Here is a 22,442-nt window from a genome sequence, read left to right as displayed (position 1 = left end):
CAGCGCCCTGATTCAGCCGCTCGTGAATTCCCGAATTCCTCTGGCCTGGCTTGCTGACTTACCTTGGCAGACCCTCCGACTTCCCCAGGAGAAAAACGCTGGACTTCAGCAGAGCTTAGGGAGACAGGGGCACCAGAAGAGGGGTAGGTGACTCACCTCCCCTTAGATCAACATCCAGTGAATGGACTGTGCTGCTGCCATTCAAGGGTGTGGGGCCACTGCACTCATGTTTACCTAAAAGCATCTTCCAAACACACTGTAAAAGGGGAAAAACGTGTGGCCAAACGGTATCGTCCAAAATACGTCTTTTTCTACCTTACATTCTGATGTATTCTCCAGTTGTGTTTTTGTTTTTGTTTTTAAGATTTATTTTATTGGGACCAGCGCTGTGGCGCAGTGGGTTAACGCCCCGGCCTGAAGCGCTGGCATCACATACGGGCGCCGGTTCTAGTTCCGGTTGCTCCTCTTCTGATCCAGCTTTCTGCTGTGCCCTGGGAAAGCAGTGGAAGATGGCCCAAGTCCTTGGGCCCCTGCACCCACGTGGGAGATTCAGAAGAAGCTCCTGGACCCTGGCTTCAGATCAGCTCAGCTCCAGCCATTGTGGCCACCTGGGGAGTGTCTCTCCCTTTCTCTGTGTAACTCTTTCAAATAAATAAAAAAAATCTTTAAAAAATATATTTATTTTATTTACTTGAAAGATAGAGTTACAGAGAAAATTGGAGATAGGGAGAGAGGTCTCCCATCCACTGGTTCACTCCCCAGATGGCTGCAACGGCGAGAGCTGCACCGATCCGAAGCCAGGAGTCAGGAGCTTCTTTCAGGTCTCCCACATGGGTGCAGGGGCCCAATGGCTTAGGCCATCCTCCACTGCTCTCCCAGGCCTTAGCAGAGAGCCAGATTGGAAGAGGAGCAGCCGGGACATGAACCAGCACCCATATGGGATGCCGGAACTGCAGGCCAGGGCTTTAACCCACTGCACCACAGCGCCAGTCCCCATTCTCCAGTTTAATTTAAAACATCATTTCTCTTGGAGCCAGTGCTGTGGCATATGGACTAAGCCTCTGCCTGCAGTGCCAGAATCTCACATGGATGCTGGTTTGTGCCCCGACCGTTCCTCTTCCGGTTCAACTCTCTGCTATGGCCTGAGAAAGCCATAAGATGGCTCAAGTCCTTGGGCCCCTGCACCTATGTGGGAAACCTGGAAGAAGCTCCTGGCTTCAGATTGGCTCAGCTCCAGCCATTGCGGCCATTTGGGGAGTGAACCAGCAGATGGAAGACCTTTCTCTCTGTCTCTCCCTCTCTCTGTAACTCTACCTCTCAAAAAGTAAAATTAAAAAAAAACACACATTTCTTTTTACTAAAGTAACTATAAAAAAACAAAAATTACAATGTGAATCGGAAAAAAACTCAGTGGCAGATAATGTGACAACTCACATATCCTCCAACACCTACTTTTAACCTGCAAATATGACTGGATCTGTAAACCATCAGAAAGGATATATTCACATTTTTTGTATGATATCACTAAGACTGGAAATGGTTAGTATATGTGCTGCCGAAGCTAGAAAAAGACTGGGAATGGTTAAAGATGACTTCTCCTATAGCAACAATGTTTCTACTGACAAAGAAAAATCATTTATTTTAATCCCTGAGGTTGATCTGTATTTACCATTTTTAAAATCCCTTTCTACTAAAACATGCATTTTTGAGAACAAAAGAAATAAATACTTAGATAAACCACATCCCAAGCCTTAAAAGAAATATCAACAAATGTAAAAGAATTGAAGCCTGAAGACTGTGTCCTCTGATCAAAATGAAATTAAACTAAACAAAGGAAAGATAACAGGAAAATATCCAAGTTCTTAGAAATTATACAACATACTTCTAAATGACCAAGGCTTCAAAAGGAAACTTCAAAAAGAAATTTTTTAGTATATTGACCTGAATGAAAATACAAATAAAATATTGAGCACTGCTTACATTGGAAAAAAAAGACAAGTGTAAATTCAATAATCTTAGCCCCCATCTCAGAAATCTGGAAGAGGGGGAGCAACATAAAACCAAAACAAGCATTAGGAAGGAAATAATCAAGATAAAACAGAAGCCGATGAAATGGACAACATAAACACTATTCTAAAAATTAATGAAACACAAAGCTGATTCCTTTAAGAGATCAAACCTCTGGCAAGACTGACAAAGAAAAACAGATAAGCTGCAAATTAGCAAAGTTGAACAAAACAAGGGATGTGCCACTGCAGACAGCAAAGAATACGAAGGGAATCCTACAAATGACTCGGCTCACTTAATTCTGACGACTTAGGATTAAAATGAACCAACTTCTTAAAAAGTGCCAACTACCACACCTTGGGCAATATGAGACAGATCATCTGAAGAGTCCCATAACTACTAGGTAATGAAACTCGCAATTTTAAAGCTTTCAAAAAAGAAATTTCTAGGTCTTGATAGTCTCACTGGAGAACTTGAGCATGCATTCAAAAAAGCAAAAACACTAATGTTACACAACCTCTTCCAAAAATAGAGGAAGAAATACTTCTCCATTCATTTAATGATGTCCACACACACCCAGATACAAAAATCAAACAGACAATACTCCCCCAAAAAAGAAAAAAATGAACTACAGGCCAACATCCCTCATGAGCAAAGACACAAAATCCATAACAAAGTATCAGCCCTATACGGAATAATTATACTGTGTGGCCGCATGAATTCATTCTACAGATGGCAGGCTGACTTAATAAAACAAATCACATGATCATAAAGGGATGCACAGGAACATTTGACAAATATTCAACATTCACTCATGATTTAAAATGAGACTAACTCCCAGAAGACTAGAGAGGGAAACTAACTCAGTAACAAGCAACTACAAAAGACCTGCAACTGATGCTTTGCTTACTCATGAGAGACCAAGTGCTTTCCCTTTAAGACTGGGAGTAAGGGGAAAACGTCTACTCTCACCACTCTTATTCAACATGGTGCTGGATGTCCTAGCCCACATCTCGGGAGAAAAGTCAAAGCACACAGCTCAGCAGAGAGGAAACAAAATTGTCCTTCTCTGCAGTGACATGACTGCCTCAGAGAACAACCCCGAGGAATCCACCAGAAACAGAAACTTCAGAAACAGAGAGTTCAATGAGGTCACTAAGTAAACAAGTTAAAACCAAGGCCATCATGTGAAATACACATAGATAACAGCATACAATTGTACACCTCTACACTAGCAATGAACAGGTGGATACTGAAATTTTAAAATATAACACCATTACAAATACACAATAAATCAAACACTTGGGTGTAAACCTAACAAAACACGTACAGGACACGCATGTTCAACAATAAAAAAATCAAATGATGACACAAGTGAAATAAACCGAAAGAGTTCTAAATGAATGGAGAGACATATCATGTTCATGGATTGGAAGAATTAACATGATGTCAATTCCACCCACACTGACATGTAGATGTAAAATAATTTGTTAGAATCTCAAAAAACTTACAGACAATATTGGTCTAACACATGTATAAAAAGGCAGAGTAATCAGAATAACTTTGAGGAAGAAAAAAAAACGGGAAGAATTTGTCTACTGGATTTCAAGATGTTATACAGGGCTCAGCGCTGTGGTTTAGAGGGTAAAGCCGCCATCTGCAGTGCTAACATCCCATGTGGGTATCAGTTCTAGTCCTGGCTGCTCCACTTTCACTCCAACTCTCTGCTATGGCCTGGAAAGCAATGGAAGATGGCCCAAGTGTTCGGGCCCCTGCACCTGCATGGATGACCCGGAGGAAGCTCCTGGCTCTGGATCAGCTCAGTTCTAGCCACTGTGGCCATCTAGGGAATAGACCAACAGATGGAAGACTTCTCTTTCTCTCTCTCTCCCCCTGCCTCTCTGTAACTCTGCTTTTCAAATAAATAAATCTTTTTAAAAAAGATAAGAAAAGAAAAAAAAGATGTTGGGGCCGGCGCCATGGCACAGTAAATTAATCCTCCACCTGCAGCGCCAGCATCCCATACAGGCACCGGTTCTAGTCCCAGCTGCTCCTCTTAAAATCCAGCTCTCTGCTGCAGGTTGGGAAAGCAGTAGAAGGTGGCCCAAGTCCGTGGGCCCCTGCACCCATGTGGGAGACCAGGAAGAAGTTCCTGGCTCCTGATTGGTGCAGCTCTAGCCATTGCGGCCATTTGGGGAGTGAACCAACGGAAGAAGACCTTTCTCTCTCTTTCTCTCACTGTAAAAAAAAAAAAAAAAAAAGTTATGTGGCCATAATCAAGACCATGTGATATTGGCAGAGGAACAGGTAACACGGGTCAATGAAACAGAATCCAGAAATAGATCAACACAAATATGGCCAACTCATCTTTGTCAAAGTTTCAAAATCAATTCAGTGTAGGAAAAACAGCCTTTTCAACAAATTATTTTGTAGCAAATGGATGCTCATAGGCAAAATAAATTAATCTCAACCTAAACGTCTTTTTCTACAAAGTTTAATTGAAATGGGTCATGAATGCAAATATAAAATTTTAAAACTACAAAATTTTTATTTAAAAAAAATAGAAAAAAAGAAAAAGCAGCAGCGGGATGGGTCTAAGAAACCCATGAGCTAAATGTATCAGAGTGCGTGGCTTTGATTTCCAGCCCCAGCTCCTGGTTCTGTTTCCAGCTTCCTGCCTTTGTGTACTCTTGGAGGTGCCAGGTGATGGCTCAAGTAACGGAGTCCCTTATACCCACATGGGAAAACTGGATGGAGTTCCTAGCTCCCAGATTCAGCCTGGCCCAGTCCTGGCCTTTGCCACCATCTGGGGACAGAACCAGAGAGTAGGATAGGATCTCTCTCTCTCTGTATGTGTATGTTTCTGTCTCTGTCTCAAGTAAATAGAAATGAAATTTCAAAGGGAAAAATCTGATGACAAAGCATTTTTAAATTTTAAATTTTGAGATATTTCAAATTTTAAAATAGCACAATCCATAGAAGGAAAAAAAATATATGTTAGACCTCATCAAAATTAGGCTTTTTGCTTTTTTAAAAGACTGCACTAAAAGGAATAAAATAAGAGAATTTATTTACAGACGACTTATCTCACAAAATCCTCTTATTTAGAATACAAGTATAAATAATTTTCAAAATTCAGCAATTAAAAGATGGACAGAGAATAGACACTTCACAAGATATGCATGCAATTAGCACACTAGAAGATGTTCCACATCATTAGACAATAGAAAACTGCATATTAAAACCACAATGGTATCTCACTAGACACCTATGAGGGAATGACAAGAATTAAAACTATTGACAATGCCAAGTGCGGGCAAAGATCTCAAGGAACTGGCTCATTTACACACTGCTGATGGCAATGTAAAATAGCACTGCCATTTCTTTAAACATGTAACGATCATTCAAAACAGCAACTGCACTTATATTATAGAAAAATTAAAACAAAAGCCTGTGTACCAACGTTCTTTTTATTCATACCAGCACAAAAATTTTTTTTTAAGGTTTAAAATTGATTTAGAGAATCAGAGAAATACACAGGAAGATGAGGGCTTCATAAAAGGGAGAGGGTGGTCAGAAAAATGAACCAGGAGTTTCATACCAGGCAGAGAGCAGACCAAGGGCCACGTTCGGGAATTACCAGCACAAATTAACCACATCTCAGATGTCTTTGACCAGGTAAATGGTCATTAAATAAACAGTGGTCCAGCCATACCACGGGATATAACTTAAGTAAGAAAAAGCAAAGAATGACTTCAGCCATGCAACAGCTGCAATGAATCTCCAGAAAACTATGCATAATGGAAAAAATAAATCCAAAAAGGTAACGTAATGTATGATTGCATCTATATCTTTATGTCATCCTTGAAATAATACAATCTAAAAACTGGAGAACAAATCAGCATTTGTGCTAAGGCAGGTCGAGAAAGGATAACAAGGGAGTGTGATTGCAAAAGAACAGCAGGGGAGCCAGAGATGTGGCATAGCTGGTTAAGTCGCAGCCTGCAACACTGGCATCCCATGTGGCATAGCTGGTTAAGTCGCAGCCTGCAACACTGGCATCCCATGTGGGTGCCATTTTTTGCCCCAGCTGCTTTACTTCCAATCCAGCTCCCTGCTAGTGCCTAGGAAAGCAGCAGAGGATGGCCCAAGTGCTTCGGGCCCTGTAACCACATGGGAGACCCAGAAGCTCCTGGCTTCAGCCTGGCCCAGTCCTGGCTGTTGCGGCCATCTGGGGAGTGAACCAGTGGGTGGAAGTGCTCTCTCTGTAATTCATTCAAGTAAATAATTTTTTTTTTAAAGATTTATTTAAAAGGCAGAGCTACATAGAGAGCCAGAGAAAGACAAGGAGAGAAAGAGAAAGCGATCTTCCATCCATTGGTTTACTCTACAAATGGCTACAACAACCAGAGTTGGGCCAATCCAAAGCCAGGAGCCAGGAGCTTCTTCAGGTCTCCCACATGGGTGCAGGGGCCCAAGCACTTGGGCCATCTCCACTGCTTTCCTAGGCACATTAGCAGGGAGCTGGATCAGAAATGGAACAGCTGGGACAAAAACTGGGACCCACATAGGATGCCAACAATGCAGGCGGTGGCTTTACCCACCACACCACAGCACCACCCCAAGAAACTTTAAAAAAAGGACAGCAAGAGGGATCCTTCGGGTGTTGCAAATGTCCTGTGTCTGGACTATATCAATAATAGTATCCTGATTGTGCTACTGCATTACAGTTCGTAATAAGTTACACTGAGTGAAAAAGGATAAAAGGCATATGGGATCCACCTGTATTAATCTTACAACTAACTGAATTGTAATTACCTCAATGTAAGACAATTTTTTAAAAAAATTCTTCTATAAAATATTCACTCCTTCTTTAAACCCAAGTCTTTCTCAATTATTGTCTCTACTAGCAAACATACAGTAGTATGGTTGAGCTGATACTGTCTGGATACAAACAGAAGGTTTTTTAAAATTTACTGTGCACCAAGAAATGATTTGAACAGAGTAACAGAAAAAATCTATGGTGACAGATGAAACCAAGTTGGTTTCACAAAGAAGAGAATTGTCCCCAAGCCAGCTGGTCGGAACAATAAGATCCCACACCCACCAAGTAAAGCCACACATTCACAGACAGGTAGCAGGGAACCACAAGTGTACCCACCTCATCTTCAGAAGGCTGTCAAATTCTCAGCTCCGAAAACACATTTAAAAAGAATACTAGTTTCACCCGCAGAGGTTGGTTGTAGGTCATTTAAATTCTTTTTCTGATGCCTTCCCAACCTTCTACAACTTACTGAACTATGCTCTTTTGTTCCATAGACAAATAGATGGCACATGTAACTTTTTTTTGACAGGCAGAGTTAGACAGTGAGAGAGAGACAAAGGTCTTCCTTCTGTTGGTTCACACCCCCCCCCCCAAAGGGCCACTACAGCTGGCACACCACGCCGATCCAAAGCCAGGAGCCAGGTGCTTCCTCCTGGTCTCCCATGCGGGTGCAGGGCCCAAGCACTTGGGCCATCCTCCACTGCCTTCCCAGGGCACAGCAGAGCTGGACTGGAAGAGGAGCAACCCAGGGTGCTGGCGCCGCAGGCAGAGAATTAGCCAAGTGAGCAGAGCCGGCCAATACTTGTAACTCTTTTAAGCACTATATTCAATGCATATCTCCATACCCAAGCTCAATGCAATGGACAGAGACCCTAGAAATAAGAGGCAAAGAAATCGCCCATCTCAAGTGACAAGAGGTTCAGGTATCCTCTTCGAGTTTCTCACACTTCACAGTTTACTTTAAAAAACCATTGATGACCGGCGCCGTGGCTCAATAGGCTAATCCTCCGTCTGCAGCGCCAGCACACCGGGTTCTAGTCCTGGTCGGGGCGCCGGATTCTGTCCCGGTTGCCCCTCTTCCAGGCCAGCTCTCTGCTGTGGCCCGGGAAGACAGTGGAGGATGGCCCAAGTGCTTGGGCCCTGCACCCAGCATGGGAGACCAGGAGAAGCACCTGGCTCCTGCCTTCGGATCAGCGCGGTGCGCCGGCCGCAGCAGCCATTGGAGGGTGAACCAACGGCAGAAAGGAAGACCTTTCTCTCTGTCTCTCTCTCTCTCTCTCTCTCACTATCCACTCTGCCTGTCAAAAAAAAAAAAAAAAAGAAAGAAAGAAAAAAAAAAGCCATTGATTTAGTAACCATCTTTTTTTTTTTTTGGACGGGCAGAGTGGACAGTGAGAGAGAGACAGAGAGAAAGGTCTTCCTTTGCCGTTGGTTCACCCTCCAATGGCCGCTGCGGCCGGCGCACCGCGCTGATCCGAAGACAGGAGCCAGGTGCTTCTCCTGGTCTCCCATGCGGGTGCAGGGCCCAAGCACTTGGGCCATCCTCCACTGTACTTCCGGGCCATAGCAGAGAGCTGGCCTGGAAGAGGGGCAACCGGGATAGAATCCGGCACCCCAACTGGGACTAGAACCCGGTGTGCTGGTGCCGCAAGGCAGAGGATTAGCCTGTTAAGCCACAGCGCCGGCCCCATATCTTTCTAATACTGCAATAAAAGAAACACTGGCTGCCACACTTCTTAAGGGTAACTGTGCGCCAACATTCCTGGAGCAGAAGTCCCACCTGGTGTTAACAGGGACCTGTCCTTTGCTGTCTCCCTCTTGAATTTTTCAGCCCCATCTTTTCTCCTGGCTCAAACCCCCGATTCCTCTTCCACCTCTCGGTGTCACCACATCCCCTGCTTGCCACCGACCTCATTCCCCTGCATCTCGTCCTCCCCTTGCCAGTCTCTTCTCCCTCCTGCCTCCACGCCCCGCCTTGCTCCCATCACTCTTCAAACAGCTCCTGTTTATAATGCTGACCGCTTGCACAGCCAGGTGCTGGTCGGTCCCCAGCCCTCTCCCTTCCAGCTCCTTCTTTTCTGCATCCGCCTTTCTCTGTTTGGCTCAGTTTTTCACACCCATCTCTGCAAACTCTCTTCTTAAGCCAACTGCCTCCCTCAAAAGTACATGTGTGTTTATAGAGCACATATTTGTTGGCTGGATAAAAGTACCAGCCAGTGTACTGGAAACAGCAAGAGACCAGGAACCACCTCTAACAAAGTCCTTGTGCTTCCCTGGTGGGGCTGGGGCAGCCGGATCTCCACAGTACTCTGTAGCTCTCGACAGAGAATAAACTACATTCCTACTGTAGAGATCAGTAAGCAAACCCTCCAGCCCACCCAACACAGATTAGAGCTAGCTTCCTAATTAGTTAGGGTCCACCTCCCGCATCACCATGGAGCCTCTCGCCAATCTATGTTCAGCAGTTAGCACTTTTAAGGCAGCTTTCTGCAAGACACAACAGCAGGCAATCATTGCCCTAGAGTGGATTTCATTTCGGGGAAGGGAGGGAGCAGTGTCAACAGTGAGAGGGCCTCCTCCAGTTCAAGTGCCTTCTAGAAAGGGCAAGGCTGTTGACTTGACACTAGGAAGTTGCTCCAATTTAACCTCTGGTAGCACCAATCAAAGACTCAGAACGGCACAAGGAGAGGAGCTGTGAGTTTAAAACAAAAGGGGCACGGGGAGATAGGGTGCTTTCTAACCTGCCACACCGACCAGGCCCAAATGTTGTTCCGCTGCTCTCCCAGCGGCATCCCGATCACTGTGGCCTTTGTCCTCCTACAGCAACGAGCCAGGCCCCTGACCTTATGTGACATCCGTCTCCCGAACAAAGTGAGCACACAGTGCTGACTGCTGGAGGCGGACAAGGCCGGATGTATATGAATGTCAGCCATAAACGCAGAGACAGGATTGACGGCAAAGCAAGAAGTCATTTCTGGCCCACATTATCCTGAGAGTTAAATGCCAGGCCAGGCTCTCACTAACTCCCAGCGGTGTCCCGTCAAGGTCAACACCAGTGGCAGCACGGGAGCAGAGTCAATAATTAACCCGGGTTCTCCACCGGCCCTGAATCAGCCACAGAGGTCAGCACCTGCCGGCCACGTTCTCTCCAGTTCAGCAACAGGAAGTGCACGGTACACAGCACAGGCATCTGCTGCTGGTTGAAGGGTCACTGACACAGATCCAGGAAGTGACACCGAGTTGGGCCTGCAAAGGAAACAGTTCCCAACAGGACTGGTAGAAGGAAGCAGAGCAGGCAAGGTAGGGGCCTGCCGGGCCGGGGATCCCAGCAAGCAAGCACAGAGGAAGCCGAGGGAATCTTTCACACAAGGTCACTCGCTTAGAGACACGGAAGCAGAATGCCTTGTCCAGGTAGACACAAAGAAGGTGAAAACAGCTCCCTGTTCCTTGGACTTGGCCCATGCTGGGCTCAAGTTTGGATCATAGGTATAAATCCAAGTGGCTCAAAGGACTTCCCCGTAGGGATTCTACCAGACAACCAGTCTGCGTATTTTCCAGCATTTAGAACGCTTTGATTCTTGCTACGAGGACATGAAGAACTCAGTGTTTTCCAACCAGTTTGCCAGCTATGTCGTCCCTGTGCTATCCAGCCAGCCTTCTCCCTCAAGCACAGCAGATGGTTTGGGAAAAGACAAGGTTTTAACATCCTCCCGGGCTACATCAGCCCAATGCTTCCAGACCCATCTCACATGTCACCTTGGCTGAGCTCTGTCATATATTTGCTTACTTCTTTATATCCAGACTGGTTCCACAAAGTCTTTGAAGCACATCCGGCCTTTTTTTCTTTTTCCCCTCCTAACTGTAAGTGGATTCAAAGTTTCCCTACATCCAGACACAGGCAGTATTTCTTCCCTTTGGACCACACACTTGAGAAACATGTGCAGAACTTTAACAAATAAAACAAAAAGGAGGAAGGAGAAGACAAATGTTAAAAGGAAAAATGTGTGTGCTTGGCCATCTTCTCGCCTGCATCTGTGTAGCCCCCAAGGGGGAGGCCCAGCCATCACGCTGCTCCCAGTCCCCAACTCCGCCTGGCTGCTGACACAACCGCATGACTCCATCCACGCCGGCAGTCAGACACCTAGCCCTTTATTTTGTCTTTCATGAAATTATCCAATGCTGCTGGCTCAGACAAGTTCTCCTTCTGAGTGATGCCTGAGGCAGGATTTTTCCATTCCCTCTAACTGTTCTCACACACATTTCCAGAATCCTAACGTGCGGTCACCATGAACACATGACTTACTCCAGAACTCACAACTCACCAAACCACATCTGTCCACTTCAGAGGCCACCGCCTTACTACTCTAAGAATTTCCAGTGCAATCCATGTGCCACCAACAACATGGCTAAATCCTTTTATGTAAGTCCAGCACCACAAATAGACAAGCACTCAAAAATATCTGTTGAATGAATAGATACACAAACACAACACAACACTCTTCACTGCCTAGGGTAAGTCAAAATGCTGCAGTAGACATCTACCGCTGCTCAACAAACTATTTCAATACTCAGCAGCCTAAAAGAACCACCAAGCACTACCTCTCAGAACTTGGAGGGTAATGAATTTAGAAGTGACACAATTGGCCGGCGCCTTGCGGCGCTGGCACACCGGGTTCTAGTCCCGGTCGGGGCGCCGGTTCTGTCCCGGTTGCCCCTCTTCCAGGCCAGCTCTCTGCTGTAGCCAGGGAGTGCAGTGGAGGATGGCCCAAGTGCTTGGGCCCTGCACCCCATGGGAGACCAGGATAGGCACCTGGCTCCTGCCTTCGGATCAGCGCGGTGCGCCGGCCGCAGCGGCCATTGGAGGGTGAACCAACGGCAAAGGAAGACCTTTCTCTCTGTCTCTCTCACTGTCCACTCTGCCTGTCAAAAAATAAAAAATAATAATAATAAAAAAAGAAATGACACAATTGACTGGATTCTGGCGCTCAGGGTTTCTCATCAGATTGCAGCCAAGATGTTCAGCCTGGCCTGCCTCCCACATCTGAGTGCCTGGGTTCAGTGCCACACTCTGACTCCTGACTGCAGCTTCGTGCTAGTGCAGACCCCGGGAGGCAGCAGTGACGGCACAAGTAACTGAGTCTCTGCCACCTACCTGGGAGACCTGGATTGAGTTCCTGACTCCTGGTTTCAGCCTCATCCAGCCCCAGCCATTACAGTACTTGGGGAGTGAGCCAGCAGATGGAGAACTCTCACTCTCCCTTCTCCTTCCCTTTCAGCTTCCCCTCTCCCTCTCCAAGAAATAAATAAAAAAGAAGATGCCAGCCAAGGCTGTCAGCTTCCCTGGAGCTGGAGGGTCTGCTTCCAAGACAGCACATCCACACAGCAACAGTCCCCAAGGACACAGTCCTTCTGCAGGCTCCTGAGTGACTTCACAACACGGTAGCAGCTTCCCACAGAGAGATGCAACACCAAGCCAGGAGCAAGGAACAATGCCTTTTTTCACCTAGCAATGGAATTCACACTCCAGCATTTCCATAACCATCTACTGGCTACACAAGTCATCCCAACCCAACATGGGAAGGTACTACAAAGGAGGAAGGCTACAAGGAAGTGGGGATCACTAGGGGCCAACTGAGAAGCTGACTGCCATAAACATCTTCTACACCCTGGCTTACTTTGCCACTGCAGACATTTCTCTTGCCATATGCTTCTTATCTAATGGATTTAGAGCGTATGACATATTCCATTTTCTGCTTAAAGGGATCAGATAATGATGCCAAATCTTTCCACCAAGTAGAAATCGACTTCATGATCTTGGCAAGCCTTAAGAAAAATATCAGGCAGAGTCTAGAGAGTCAGAGAAAGTAACACAGATGGAGTAGGATTTCTGATAATAAAATTAAAGCTTTTTCCCCTCTCAGATGTTAAGCACTCAAGTATGTGCAATATTCCAGTGGCTATGATTGTCCTTGACTATTAAACACAACCTCTGTCATTGCACCGCCTAGTTCTCGTGGTTCAACCATAACCACATCTGGAAATGCATGTGGTCTCAGGCCCTCAGGAAATGGCTCAGGTCCTTCCTCACTCACACTCCCAGGCTTTAAACAGAGCCATGTTGGGGCCGGCACTGTGGTGTAGCGGGTAAAGCCACTTCCTGCAGTGCCAGCATCCATATGGGTGCCTGTTCAAGTCCCGGCTGCTCCACTTCCAATCCAGCTCTCTGCTGTGGCCTGGGAAAGCAGAAGATGGCCCAAGTTCTTGGGCCCCTGCACTGAAGTGGGAGACCCGGAGGAGGCTCCTGGCTCCTGGCTTTGAATCGGCACAACACCAGCCATTGCAGCCAACTGGGGAGTAAACCAGCAGATTGAAGACCTCTAACACTCTCTCTCTCTCTCTCTCTCTCTCTCTCTCTCTCTCTCTCTGCCTCTCCTTCTCTGTGTAACTCTTTCAAATAAATAAATAAATAAATCTTTTTAAAAAAATAAACAGAACCATAGATAAGACAGAAGTCTCCAAATATCCATCCTATTTGGAGAGATAAGCAAGCACTCCACTCAGTTATTTTCTCTGCTCCTATAAAAGTTAAAAGGTATCCCCACTCTCTAGTTAAAAAAATATATATATAAAGTCCGGCGCCACGGCTCAATAGCCTAATCCTCCACCTGTGCCGCTGGCACACCGGGTTCTAGTCCCGGTCAGGGCACCGGATTCTGTCCCGGTTGCCCCTCTTCCAGGCCAGCTCTCTGCTGTGGCCCGGGAGTGCAGTGGAGGATGGCCCAAGTCCTTGGGCCCTGCACCCCATGGGAGACCAGGAGAAGCACCTGGCTCCTGGCTTCGGATCAGCACGGTGCGCTGGCCGCAGCGCGCCGGCCGCAGTGCCATTGGAGGGTGAACCAATGGCAAAGGAAGACCTTTCTGTCTCTCACTGTCCACTCTGCCTGTCAAAAATCAATACATAGGCCGGCGCCGCGGCTCACTAGGCTAATCCTCCACCTTGCGGCGCCGGCACACCGGGTTCTAGTCCCGGTCGGGGCACCGATCCTGTCCCGGTTGCCCCTCTTCCAGGCCAGCTCTCTGCTGTGGCTAGGGAGTGCAGTGGAGGATGGCCCAAGTCCTTGGGCCCTGCACCCCATGGGAGACCAGGAGAAGCACCTGGCTCCTGCCATCGGAACAGCGCGGTGCGCCGGCCGCAGCGCGCTACCGCGGCGGCCATTGGAGGGTGAACCAACGGCAAAAAGGAAGACCTCTCTCTCTGTCTCTCTCTCTCACTATCCACTCTGCCTGTCAAAAAAAAAAAAAATCAATATATATACATAATATATACATATATATACGTGTATATATACATATATATACATGTATATATATATATATTCACACATATATATATATAAAACAAAGTGGGTGGGCTTTGTGGCACAGCTGCTTGAACTGCCACTTGGGACATCCATACACTAGAGTTGAGTGCCTGAGTTCAAGTCTCCCCACCACCTCCAATCCGGCCTCCTGCTAACGCACATCCTGGAGACAGCAGATGATAATGCAAATGCTTGCGCCCCAGCAGCCATGTGGGAGACCCAGACAGAGCTCCTGGCTTCCGCTCACCCAGCCCTGGCTACTACTGGCATCCAGTGAGTAAGCCAGCAGTTCAAAGTTCAATCAATCAGTATCCTCCTCTTCCTCCAAATACATTTTTCAAAATAAAATGTATTCTCATCATAATGTACTTTTCAGGCAAGAAAAATGAATACTTTCCTCTGCCACACCTCACCATCCAAAAATCAAACTTGACCCTTTACCCGTGAGCCCTATCACCTCTCGCCTACTCATTCACAGGGGAGAGATGACAAATTCAGGCACCCAAGGCTTAGCAAAGAGCAAAAGCTCACAAACGATCCTCTTCCCTTGCTTTCTCCACACACATCAGCAGAGACATGGACAGGTACTAATCCCACTGAAAACACAACTGGGCCGCTGAGGAGGTGCCAGAGAGCCATGGCTTCCTCTTGGGGGGCAGCACGGATGAACCACCCCAGGGTGTTCATCTGCTCACGGAGGCCAAGGCAGGCTCTTTGTGGAAAGGATCCACCCACGTCAAATTCACACTCTCCCCTCTCAGAGTCTTCAACGACTTCCATTGCTCTTAGGGAAAAGAACAGAATCCGTAAGGTGCCCTGCACACATGAGCTGCTTCCTATTTGCCTCTACTTCATTCCACACCGGACTTCCCACCACCCCTTACACGCACTGTCCTCGCTGGCCACACCCTGGCCATACCACACTCCCACCTGCCCCAAGCCCTCTGCACACGCTGTTTCCTCTGCTAGACTTGTGGAGTTCTTAAAATCACCCTTCAGACCTCCATCCTTATATTCCTCAATAAACTTCCCTCCTCCTTCCCTCCCTCCACTTCCAAGTGCTCGTCACAACAGAACTATACCCCTATACGTGTGATGATCCGGAAAACGTCCGTCTCACCCCACTGTCCATTTCATTCCTACAACCTACCACAGCGCCTGGCATCACCGAAATATTCCCCAGGAATCTGCTTAAAGATGATGAACACACTGTTTATTGAGTGGAAATTCCCAAAATCATAGCAACAATCCATTCCCAGGGGATCAAAAACTAGGGCCACTGAACATCAGAACTGCCCAGTCCATTTAAGGCCTTTCCCCTGGTTGTTCCACAGCACAGACGTGACACAGGCAGGCATTCTCCTCCCTCTACCACGGACACTCAGGTCTACAGAAGGTAAGACATCATGCAACTCTATGGCTGACTGTTCTGATGCTCTGAGGCCTGGACAAGGTGGTTTGGGAGTTTTGTCTTTTTATTTTCCTTTTTCTCCACCCCATGAAGTCTCAGCACTTTCTCTTCACATGGCATGTGAATGTGCTGGGATTTTCTGGGTCACCTGGGCGCCCTCGAAGTCCTGCCCTCCGTCCCCGCTGGAACAGGTAGAAAATGCCAGGCTGCTCCACCAAGCTCAAGGCTCCCAGGTGTGGTCCCTAAGGATGATCGCATGTCCCACCTGTCCCAGTGTAAGCAACCTCCCTGATGTCACTCTTCCCGAGTTCTTCTTTCTGCACTGGGATGCGCGGCCAAATCCTCTCCAGGACACAGCAGCGGCCAGATCTACTCCACTCCCCCAAAGGAAAAAACAAAAACAAAAAAACCCACTCCTTCCTGACAGTACCCCAGGAGGGCTGCAGCCTTTACTCCGTCCCACCAGCCAGGAAAAGTAGAACGCTCCGTAAGAATGCTGCATCTTGGAAGATGCCACTCCCTCTGGAAATCTTCACTGTAACTGGAATCTAACGGATTTTTTAAAAATAAATATATTTTAACCCATCCCCAGGACAACATCCATTCTTCTGCCTTGCATTTAGCCAATTTAAGCTTTCTTGGTCATTCTCATCGTTTCAGATTTACTAAGGGGAATTGGTTCCAAAGATGTGGTAATGTCTAGAATCTCTTGGAGAAACTTCTTGGAAAAGGAAGATTCTTTTTCACTTCTGATTCTTAAGAATTTGGTACCTAAAAGGCACTTAGGGTATCAAATTACTGAAGATGTGCTATTTCTCTTCTGAATTTTGCCATCTAATGCAACAAACCTTTCGTGATTGCCTCAACCACAGCACCTTTTGTTTTGTTTTAAAATTTATTTATTTATTTGAAAGGCAGAGTTACAGAGAGGCACAGGCAGAGGTAGAGAGAGAAAGAGAAAGGTCTTCCACCTGCCAGTTCACTTGGTCTTCCATCTGCCAGTTCACTCCCCAAACGTCTGTCATGGCGCAGCTGGGCCGATCCAGAGCCAGGAGCCAGGAGCTTCTTCCAGGTCTCCCACGTAGATGCAGGGGCCCAAGGACTTGGGCCATTCTCTGCTGCTGTCCCAGGCCACAGCAGAGAGCTGGGTCAGAAGTGGAGCAGTGGGACTTGAACCGGCATCCATATGGGATGCCAGCACTGCAGCCAGAGGCTTTACCTGCTATGCCACAGTACCTGTAACCTTGTACCTGTAACCTTGTCATTCTGTTTGTTCATCCTGTTCCCCACAAGTGCCTGGTGGGAAACAGAGCAGGGAAAACCTAGGAGTGGTGGGGGAAAGGAGCTGGGAAGCCCGTATTTGATTTCCCGAGAGTGGGTGACACTGTCAGACAGTTGTGTGAACAACTCACAAGCAGCCAAAATTAAAGGGCTGTGTTGGAGAGGGAGAAAAATTCAACATAACTGAATTTGAAAAAAATTCTCATTAGGGCACAGAATATAAAAGGTGGGCATTGTGTGAGAAGGAGTTTCCAGGACGAGGAGCAGGCCAGGTCGGAGTACAGGAGACCGGGTACGTGATGACATAACGCACAAGTGGTCTGCTGTACGAAATTCCTAGATTTCTCATTAATTTCACCCAAAAAAGGCTCCCTTCTCCACGCTCTCCCCTCACGGCACCCGGCTGCTCCTCTCGGGCCTGTGTGTCCAGGCCTGCCTGTCCTCCTGCCATCCACAGCCCCTTTTCTTCACCCTCTCGGTTCCTCCCTCCTCGGGGCTGAGTCACAGTCCACATGTCACCCACCCACCCCCGTGACTCTCGCACCCTGCTTCTCGCTGTGTTCATTCCTCTTCACAGCCCTCACGGAACTGAGCAGCAGAGCCTGCTCTCGGCACCTGCTCGGTAAGCCCATCTGTAAATGCCACAGGGAAGTGCAGGATGGCGGGACGGGCTCCCATGCCGTCATCTTCTCCCTTGTGCACTCTCCTGAGATGCGTGCTACGTGCTGGACATTCTGAGAGTGCCTGATGACCCCCAAATCATATTACCTGGCACAGGAACCAAAGTGGCTCTTTTATCATCTTCATACTACCAGCAGCTTTTAGAGGCAAAATTCGTCCTTCCACGATCAATAGGAGCATATTGATATTGCTCCTAGCAGACAAGACTTGTCCATTCTCGTGGGAAATAATTTTAATTCCTAAATGAAAGCCCCCAATCAGGCTAATGCTTGGTCGTGGGATTTTCCGGGAACTCTGAGGGCATCTCCCTTGTTGGCTCTCTATTCCTGGAATCCACATTTAGCAACCATCCAGTGACTGCCACGCACAACGGCCAGACCCGAACACGGCGGGGAGACAAAGCAGAGAATCAAATGTGCAACAACCCCCCAATCTCTGAAAACGGTAGGGTTCACGGAGCAGCCAGGGAAGTTCTCAAAGGAGCTGGAATTTGAGCTAAGCCTAAGCTCTGAGAAATCAAGAAATTCTGCTGTGTGTAGTTACAGACAAGGGAGAGAGAGGTTAACAACCGTGGAGAGGCTTCATTTCACTCCCAGATGGCACTCATTCACCTCCCCAATGCCGACTCTGCGCCAAAGGGCTCCGGCCACTGCCACAGACCCTGGGGGCAGTGGACTTTTCCTTTTCTAAACCGCAAACACAGGCAGGCATTTGGCTTAGCGGTTAAGCCACCAACTGGGAAGCCTGCATCCCATATCAGATTCCCCACGTTTGAGTCCAGGTTCTGCTTCCGATTCCAGCATCCTGCTCACACACACCCTGGGAGGCAGCAGATGTTGGCTCCATTGGTTGGATTCCCGCCACCCATGTGAGAATGAGTTCCTGACTCCCAGCTTTGGTCCACCCATTTCTGGCCACTGCATGCATTTAGGAAATGAGTGAGAAAATGGGAGCTCTCTCATCTCTACTTCTTGCCTCTCAAATAATATTTTTTTTAGATGGAAAACGCATCAAAGGACATGGAACTGAGAAAAGCAGCGTGCTATGAAATAAGGTGCCAGGGAATGAACAACTCTTTAAAAGAATGTTAAATGGAATCCCCTAAGAGACCAGGAAAACCCATTTCTCTGGCAAGAAGGGACGTGAAATAGTTCACATACCCCAAACCGTGCCTGCTCTGCCAGCGAGGCACGATCCCTCCTGCAGGGCAAGGAAATGCTGCATGACCCCGGCACTCATGAATTCCTACGTGGTGAGCAATCAATCTCTCTCCTTTGTGGCTGCAAAAAGCACGATTTTGAGGTATCCGTCCAGAATACCTCTGTGGTGTTGCTCATTTCCTAGTCTTCGCCAAATGTTCTGAGAGTGTACAACTTTTAATACTCCAGCTCAGGCCAGGATGAAGTGCTTGATATTCAAAAATGATAAAACAGCATTTTACAGGTTTTTTGGCCTGAAATAGTGGCCAACAAAACTAGCATAAATGATGAAAGGCGGTTGGACTGTCTCCTAAAACCTGTCAAATAGACTTTCCAATGGGATAAAATTCCTTAAAGAAATGCCAGCTTTTGTCATAATGGTGATTCCTTCTTCTGGGGCATGGAAAGGTTAAACACTGGTGCGCAAATTTAAGAAACATTTTTTACCAGATTATAAAATCATATCTAATTGCTCTCCTCCCAATATGCAATAGAATCTGACAATTATTCTATATTGCTAACAAAAACCATGTAACAAACAGATAGCATCTATCTACTAAATTGACACATTTTTCCCCATGAAAGGATCTCAGGACAACTGTTCAGCAGTCAATTTCAGAAGCAAAGGCTAGGGGCAGCACCTTGGCATAGTGGGAAAAGCTGACATCCGCAGTGCCACCATCCCATATGGGAGCCGACTCGACTCCTGGCTGCTCCTATTCTGATCCAGCTCCCTGCTATGGGCTGGGAAAGCAGTGGGCCGTTGGCCCAAATGCTCGGGCCCCTGCACCCATGTTGAAGACCTGAAAGAAGTTCCTGGCTCCTGGCTTCACATCAGTCCAGCTCCAGCTGTTATGGCCATTTGGGGAATGAATCAGTAGATGGAAAGTCTCTCTAACTCTGCCTTTCAAATTAATAAACATAAGGGGGGGAAAAAAAAACAGCAAAGGCTAGCAAGGTGTATGCTGCAGTTTGAACACGATTTGGCTCTCTGGCTCACACAGACTTTTAAACCTCGAAGTCAAACATAGGCTCATATATTCAGGGTGGAAGCTTGATCCAACAGCGGCCTCTGAAGGAGGGGTGTCCTTGCTGGTGCACACTCCATTGTGTTCTAAGAGGAACCCCTTGGTGTTACCTCCCTAGCACTCAAACTCCGTGTTCTCCACCAGTGATACATCTGGACTAACCCGCTTGTCATTTCCTTCTCAGATTGACATGGGTCAAGGCAGTTCTCTCTCCTGAATTGACATAATGAAAACACTGTGAATGAACCACAAGGCAGCCCTAAAGGGTCGAAATGCAGGAGTCTAAGTCTCCACAAAGGATCTCAGATATTCTCTTTCCCCTATCATGTTTCCTTTCTCCACACATAGAGCTATGATAGAGAACCTAGAAGGTTCTAATAAAATACCTTCCACCCCATGTGTTTGGCAGTTTGATTTTCCCTAAACCTTGGACCACACACAGTTCTCAGCTACCCTTAAGTCAGCCACCCAGATTACTCCGCACTGACATGAGCTTTGATATGCTGGGTGTAAGGGTGATTTTTCAAAAATGACAATTCAAAGAGAAGTCGTTGTACTCTGGAACCCACTGGACGTACCTAGCAAAGCAAGGGCACACAGAGGTCAAGACCAAGGACATCAGGCTGTTGCACAGCAATGAACTGAGACACAAAAAGCACATGTGTCCCCTCAAAGCAATGAAAATTAAATCAGTTCTGATTTTCTCCCTCGGATTAAATCAAATCTCAGAAAAAAGCTAAGATTAGAAAGTCAACAAAAGGATTTGAAAACTGCCTCGAAGTTATAGTAGCCCCAAAACAGACTATTTCCCAGACTTTCTATTGTTACAACAAATGAACCCATCTTTCACTTCTTGTCCTTTGCAATTATCATGACATAACTGAAAATCAGTGAATCACCATGGGGCTTAGGAGAGAGAGTTCCTGTTAGCTCTGAGCTGTCAGTGTCATCACAGAACAATCCAACAATATCAAGCTCTTTATCATTTTCAGCCTATACTTTGCAGACACAAATAACGTCATCCCCTGTAATTCTTCTCTTTCCCTAAAGATGGCATGATATTTCAAAGCATTTCCCCAAAAAAACGCTTCTCTCTGCTTCTACGGCCAACATGAAGCCCGCAGCGAAAGACTTCAACATGACTTAGAATCTATTTGTAGGAGCCAACGATTCAATTAAGAGAAAAATTAACTTGGAAGGGTTTGGGCATTTCAGCCAATTCTCCTTTGCATTAACTTTGCTGACGAACGAAACCAAATTGTGTAACAAAAGCCAAAAGGCACAGAGGTGAAGGAGTCCAGGAAGGTGGGTCCTGGCTGCAATTCAGCCTCTCCGAGCAAAGCCACACAACGCTCACAAAGAACACAGCTCACTACTCCGCCTGGGGCTGCAGAACTTGCAGAGTTCACAGGGGCATTCGCGTCTTAGCTCCTGCGTTAGCAGTTCACCATGGTTCCTGACAGCGTTTACATGTATAGATTTTAAAACGTCAACAGCAGAACTGTGGTGCTCACTCTTTGTGAACAAGCTCTATTTCCACGACCTAACTAAACTGAGCTTCACTGTATAATTAAAAGGAAGGAAAACATTCACCTGGGTGTAAGAATCCATCGGTTCCCTAGCCAGGTTCCTTGCCCTGTCCCGACATCCTCTGCGGTCTGATGGGCTCGGGGCCTCACCTTGGTTGCTTCCTCCACGCTCTCCCGCAGGGCCTGCAGCTCGGCATCGTACTGCTCCTTCAGCTTGTCCATCTCCTGGTCGTGGCTGGAAACCTCTTCTTTGAGGGCTCCCTTCAGGGCAGTGAGCTCCCGCTCCCGCTTCCTCAAGAGGTCTTCTTGCTCCTCTTTGGTGATCAGCAGGTCCTGGAGGTCTTGTTTCGCCTGTAGGAGCTCCTACAGAGCAGGAACGCACAGAGGAGAGATGGAAAATGACACACGTCTGTCAGGCAGCCCTGCGTCTCTCCTCCAGCTCAGCCAGGGCGAGGGCCATCTCCCCTGTCCTGCTCAGTCCCTCTCCGTCCTCAGACCGCACACCTGCTGAGGGCACCACTTCCTCTCCCCACTCCCCCGTACTTCTCACATCTCATTGTCTCCCTGGATTCTTCTGTCCTGGCTTTTTGCAGATTTTATGGAGGGCAGGAAAGCAAAACTGATTTCATGTTTGTTGGTATTTTGCCATCTTATTCCATCTCAGTGCAATGATTTTCTGTCCTTGACAACGCCCTTTAAGTGCCACTGCTTTGCGGAGGACACGCTGACTGGCTGGCCTGGCCTGCCCCTTGCCCTCCTGCAATGCTGTATTAACCCACAGTCCTCCCTCCATCCACACTCCTAACACTCAGGGGATGACTGACTGTTTTCCTGCTATCTCATCTGCCCATCTGAGCAGAGCTCGGTATTCATATTTTCTCTTCCTTAAATGCCAGGAGTCCGTGAGGAAAGTCACAGAACTGGGACAACAAGTTCCCCTACGAACCACATAATCCAAACCCGAGTGTGGCCTGCCAAAGACCCAACCTTTTTCTTTCTTCATCGCCTTTGACCTTCTGCGTGCTCCACCAGCTTGGGCACACCCTCCCCGGTGCACGCCCTTCCTCCCCATCTCAACTCTCCTCTTCGCTCCAAGGCGTCTCCCCACCCAAAGCCACTT

General features: G+C 47.2%; 1 protein-coding gene across 4 annotated transcripts in view; it reads right to left on the bottom strand.

Annotated features, from left to right (window-relative positions):
* CGNL1 (cingulin like 1) overlaps positions 1 to 22,442 on the bottom strand; it is a 176,369-nt gene that overhangs the window by 61,227 nt on the left and 92,700 nt on the right. For all 4 annotated transcript variants that reach the window (XM_062205997.1, XM_062205998.1, XM_062205996.1 and 1 more), the window contains exon 8: positions 21,473 to 21,685. In XM_062205997.1, the coding sequence (XP_062061981.1) occupies positions 21,473 to 21,685 (213 nt within the window). The remainder of the gene's footprint in view (positions 1 to 21,472; positions 21,686 to 22,442) is intronic.

Source organism: Lepus europaeus, chromosome 11 (genome assembly GCF_033115175.1).
Source record: "Lepus europaeus isolate LE1 chromosome 11, mLepTim1.pri, whole genome shotgun sequence".
Taxonomy (NCBI): domain Eukaryota; kingdom Metazoa; phylum Chordata; class Mammalia; order Lagomorpha; family Leporidae; genus Lepus; species Lepus europaeus.
Note: the sequence above shows the minus strand (reverse complement) of the source record. Positions and strands in the feature narration are given on the sequence as shown.